At 34.9% G+C, this 4,689-nt stretch overlaps 1 protein-coding gene across 1 annotated transcript; it reads right to left on the bottom strand.

Annotated features, from left to right (window-relative positions):
• Positions 1–463: 463 nt before the first annotated feature.
• On the bottom strand, positions 464–1,795 carry LOC109205630. The gene is made up of 2 exons (XM_019368351.1): positions 1,692–1,795; positions 464–1,064 (listed from the first exon to the last, which is right to left on the bottom strand). Exons 1-2 carry the CDS (start codon positions 1,793–1,795, stop codon positions 464–466), a joined length of 705 nt encoding a protein of 234 aa, XP_019223896.1.
• Positions 1,796–4,689: the final 2,894 nt, after the last annotated feature.

Here is a 4,689-nt window from a genome sequence, read left to right as displayed (position 1 = left end):
AAATTTGGTCTAAACTCCGCATAAATCCATTGAATATGTATAAATTATTAATTTAGAATTCAGTAACATAAACAAAATAGAATCCCGAACCTACAAGCTTCAAATTCTGATTTTGCCTCTCTATGTAAATAAAAATGTACACTCAAATATTTTAAACTTCTAGACGAGGCTTATGACAATATAATTCAATATGATATCGAAGCAGGTAGATATTCTAGGTTCAATTATCTCAAAGTCCACATTATCGGAAAAAAAAATTCACGTACCTAACCCTTAAATAAAAAAATCAGCGAGGGAGCGTGTTGAAAATATAATTAAAAAGCAAAAGGAATAAATGATCATATGAATAGTAAATAAGTTAATTACATTCATCTTGGAGAACATTCCAACAGGTTATAATGTTGACTAAAAAAGAGTACAAAATATAATTAAAACAAAAAGAAATGATGAATTCTAAAGAACCTTAGTTAGATCCACGACCACTGGCGATGGAAAACAAGGCTTTTTTCACCATAAAGAGTGAATTAGCACTAGCTTTGCTGCTCATACCAAAACATAATTTTGATGCTGGCGATATATCTTCACGATAATTATCAAAAGACGATTCTTGGCTACAAAAACGACGTCGTCCGTTAAAATTTGAAGGTGTTGTAGGTGCAGAGAATGAGGAATACTGTGAAGAAGACGACCATGATATTGAAGAAGAAGAAGAAGAAGGTGATAAAGGTAATTGAGATTTTTTGGGATTAAACTTCATGATTAAAGCATGAAAAATCTTGGATCTTGAACTCCTTTTAATGGAGTTTTTATTGGTATTATTATTAATGCTTGAGTAGTAAGAAGGAGGAGGAGTAAGAGGAGGCAACAAAGAAGTTTCAGAAAAAGTATTATGTTTAGGAGTACCAGGTTGTAACTCCCAAGTAAAAGGAACAGAACTTGGAACATCATTATAGTAAACTCTAAAAGAAGGAATAGAAGAAGAAGAAGCTTTGGAATTTTCCTTTGAAAGAAGCTTAGAGAAAAACTTGTTGTCTTCATGTTTGATTCTGAATGACTTCTCAAAGCTGCTACTCATCACCATTTTGGCTAAGTTCAACTTGAAAACTTTGGTTCACAAGAATGTATATATAATGAGAGGGCTTTGTGCAAATACATTATAGTAAGGAGAATAGATTATTTATTGTTGACATGAAGATTTAAATGTATAATTTCTACAGTAGGCCCTAGTGATAGCAACCTTGCCTGATTATAATAACATCTCATTTTCATATAGAGACTTTTATATAGTGTAATAACATATGTTATGAACTTCTAGTATAGGTCAATTAAGTTGCAAGTAGTGACAGCATCATTTGTCCATGGGTGTTTAATTGAATTTCTTTCAATAGAAAATTACACTGCGAATAAGGCCTCGTTTGTTTGCATTTAAGGAGGTCCGAATCTTAATCATTCAGATTTCAGCCATTAAATGTGTTTTCAAAGTCTGAATCTTAATCATTATCTCAACTATTAATTGTGTTTATTTTTTTCACTTCACAATCACTTAATGAGTCTGAATATGTTTGTATGATTAAAATCTATAACAAAGATTTAACTTCATTAAAATGTTATTATCTGTATTTTTTACGAAGTGCTGCCACCGCCTACCATTATAAACTACCACCACCACTATCCTCAACCATAACCGCTACCACCCACCACCTCCACCACCATCATTCTCAACCACAACCACACTCTCACCCACCTCAATTGCTCCAACCAACCACTCCATCACCAATTCACCATCAACAACCATAGTCGGCACAGCCCACCATTATAAGCTAGCTACTACCACCAACTATCACCTTCCTCAATCACAACGACCACCACCACCACCTATCATTATTAACTTTCACCACCACCACCATCCTTAGCCATAATAGTCATCGCTGCCAATCATCATTGGCTATTACCTAGAACCACCACCATCAATCAAAACTATCACCAACCACCATCTTTAGTCGGCACTAACAAGCACCTCAGTTAGCCACCCACCACCACCAACTATCATATGTGTGTGTGTACATACACACACACACATTGACAGAATATTAGATTAATTATTATTTTATTTGAATTTTATGTTTATTAATTTTTATATAAAGAGAAATTTTATATATTCAAATGTTAAAAAAACAAACAGTCTTAAACATTTAGTATTCAGCTCTTAATACACATCTTAATATTCAGATGTGTATTCAGATTCAAGTGTCTTAATCTTAATACACATCTGATATTCAGATATGTATCCAGATTCAGACGTCTTAATCTAAAAAAAAAAAAACAAATAAAATTATAATGGGTTTTCAATTCATGAGAACTAAAACGCTTTAGGACATGAGTTCGACTCACAATTGTAATATTTTAGCACTTTCCAAAGCCCCTCCTCTCCAATCCCCCTGGTTGCAGGGGCAACCCTACTGGGGATAACTCATGACTTATGAGAATATAGTTTATAGAAAAAACTTACTAATTAACTATAAAATTTGAAATATTAAGGATGTTGTTAGAAGTATTATAACTAGATTAATTAATTAGCTTAATCTAGATTGTAATTATTCTCAAGCTAATTATGTCTCTAGATAGAGTGTAGATTTAGAAACGCGATAAGAGTTACAGACAACCAATTTGGATCTATGCGTAGTAGATTTTTATGGAGGCTATATTCTAACTTTGAAGATTGATGGAAATTTATTATGAACGGAAGAAAGATACTACGGAAGGTCGTCCTTTGGTGGGTGATGGAGAAGAAAAGATTTCATATTAAACATATAATGTCATAAAGGATATGTATGAAATAGTTGTCACTAGCGTGAATAGTAGTAGGAGATATAGAGGAATTTTTCATAACAGTTGGTTTACATCAGAGTTTTGCATCGAGCCCCTACTTATTTACCATAGTCATGGATAAACTAACCAGCATCAACAAGATAAGGTCCCGCGGTGTATGCTATTTGTTGATGATATAGTACTAATAGACGAAACTAGCGAGGGCGTTAACTAGACGTTTGAGCTATGGAAAAATACCTTATAAAATAAGGATTTTAAGATAAGTAGAAGTAAGACTTAGTACATGGACTACAAGTTTAGTCAGTATGAGAAGAGCAAAGTGATAGAGTATAATCCTAAGGATCGTATTTGATTTTGTATAATATAGGATTTCATTCTTAGAATATTTTTGTATAATAGGATTAGATATGATTCTGCATAATATTTTTGTATAATTAGAGGATCTGATATGATTTGGTGTACATATGTATAAATAGCTACTTGAAAATGCAAAACTGAAGCCATTCTACTTACTCTCTTTATATCTTTCTACATGGTATCAGTTAAGCCATAGTGATCCTTTACCTTCCAAACTCTATTTTTTCTCTGTTTTCCTCTTCAATTTACTCTTCTAATCTAACCTCCAACTCCTTACTCAACAGTTATTTTTTCCCTTCTATTCCATCTCCAGTCATGTCCTCTGAAGCTTCTCCCACTTCTCCCACTGATATTTCTTCTACTCAAATCTTAAATGTCAACCATATGACTGCTATTCCCAACATCAAAAGTTTGCTTAAAGTTCTTCTTGGGTTAAACAATTACTTGCTATGGCGACATGTTTTTCTCAATACTCTCCGATTGTACAATTTTGTTGGGCATGTTGATGGTTCCTCTTCCTCTCCTTTTGTGATCATCCGATAGGTTATCTTGTGTGTTAGTACTTAAATCTACACTTTGAAGCCTTAAAAACTTTATTTTAGTCCTCCTCGATTTGCGTGCACAGTCCGAGCGTGTACTCGGAAAGCTGTTAAAAAAACTAAGAAAAATACGAAATTTTGCTTTGAAATCCATTTGAGTTGACATCGGTCAACATTTTGAGCAAACGAACCCGGATTCGTATTTTGACGGTCCCGGTGGGTCCGTATCGTGATTTGGGACTTGGGCATATGCCCGAAATCGAATTTGGAAGTTCCTAGCCCGAGTTATCGGACTTTGCTGAAATTTGAAAGTTAAAGACGTAATTAATTTGAAATGTTTGATCAATGGTTGGCTTTTGGATATCGGGTCCGTATTGTGATTTTGGAACCTGGTATAGGTCCAATACCATATTTATGACTTCTCAGTAAAATTTGGTGAGAAACGGAGTTGGTTTGACGTGATTCAGACGTCCGGTTGTGAAAATAGAAGTTTCTAAGTTTTCTTGAAAATTTCAATTGATTTGATGCTCAATTCGTAGTTCTAGGTGTTATTTTGGCGATTTGATTGGGCGAGCAAGTTCGTCTGATATTTTTAGACTTGTGTGCACTTTTGATTTAGAGCTCCGAGGACTCGGGTGAGTTTCGGATAAGCTACGGAATGAAATTTGGACTTAGAACTCAGCTGGTTCTTCAATTTCTGTATGTTTGATCTCGCAATTGCGAGACCAGTGTTCACATTTGCGAACATTCCCCAATGCTATCAGGCTCGCAATTGCGAGCAAACTCTATGCATTTGCGAAGAGTACCTGGGCCAGCCATAGTTCGTATTTGCGATCAAGAGGTCGCATTTGCAGGGAGCCAGTGTTCACATTTGCAGACAGAACTTCGCATTTGTGAAGTGGAGCTGGGGCAAGCAGTGGTCGCAATTGCGATCAAGTGGTCGTAATTGTGGATGGTCAAGTAC

The sequence above is a fragment of the Nicotiana attenuata genome, unplaced genomic scaffold (assembly GCF_001879085.1).
Source record: "Nicotiana attenuata strain UT unplaced genomic scaffold, NIATTr2, whole genome shotgun sequence".
Taxonomy (NCBI): Eukaryota; Viridiplantae; Streptophyta; class Magnoliopsida; order Solanales; family Solanaceae; genus Nicotiana; species Nicotiana attenuata.
Note: the sequence above shows the minus strand (reverse complement) of the source record. Positions and strands in the feature narration are given on the sequence as shown.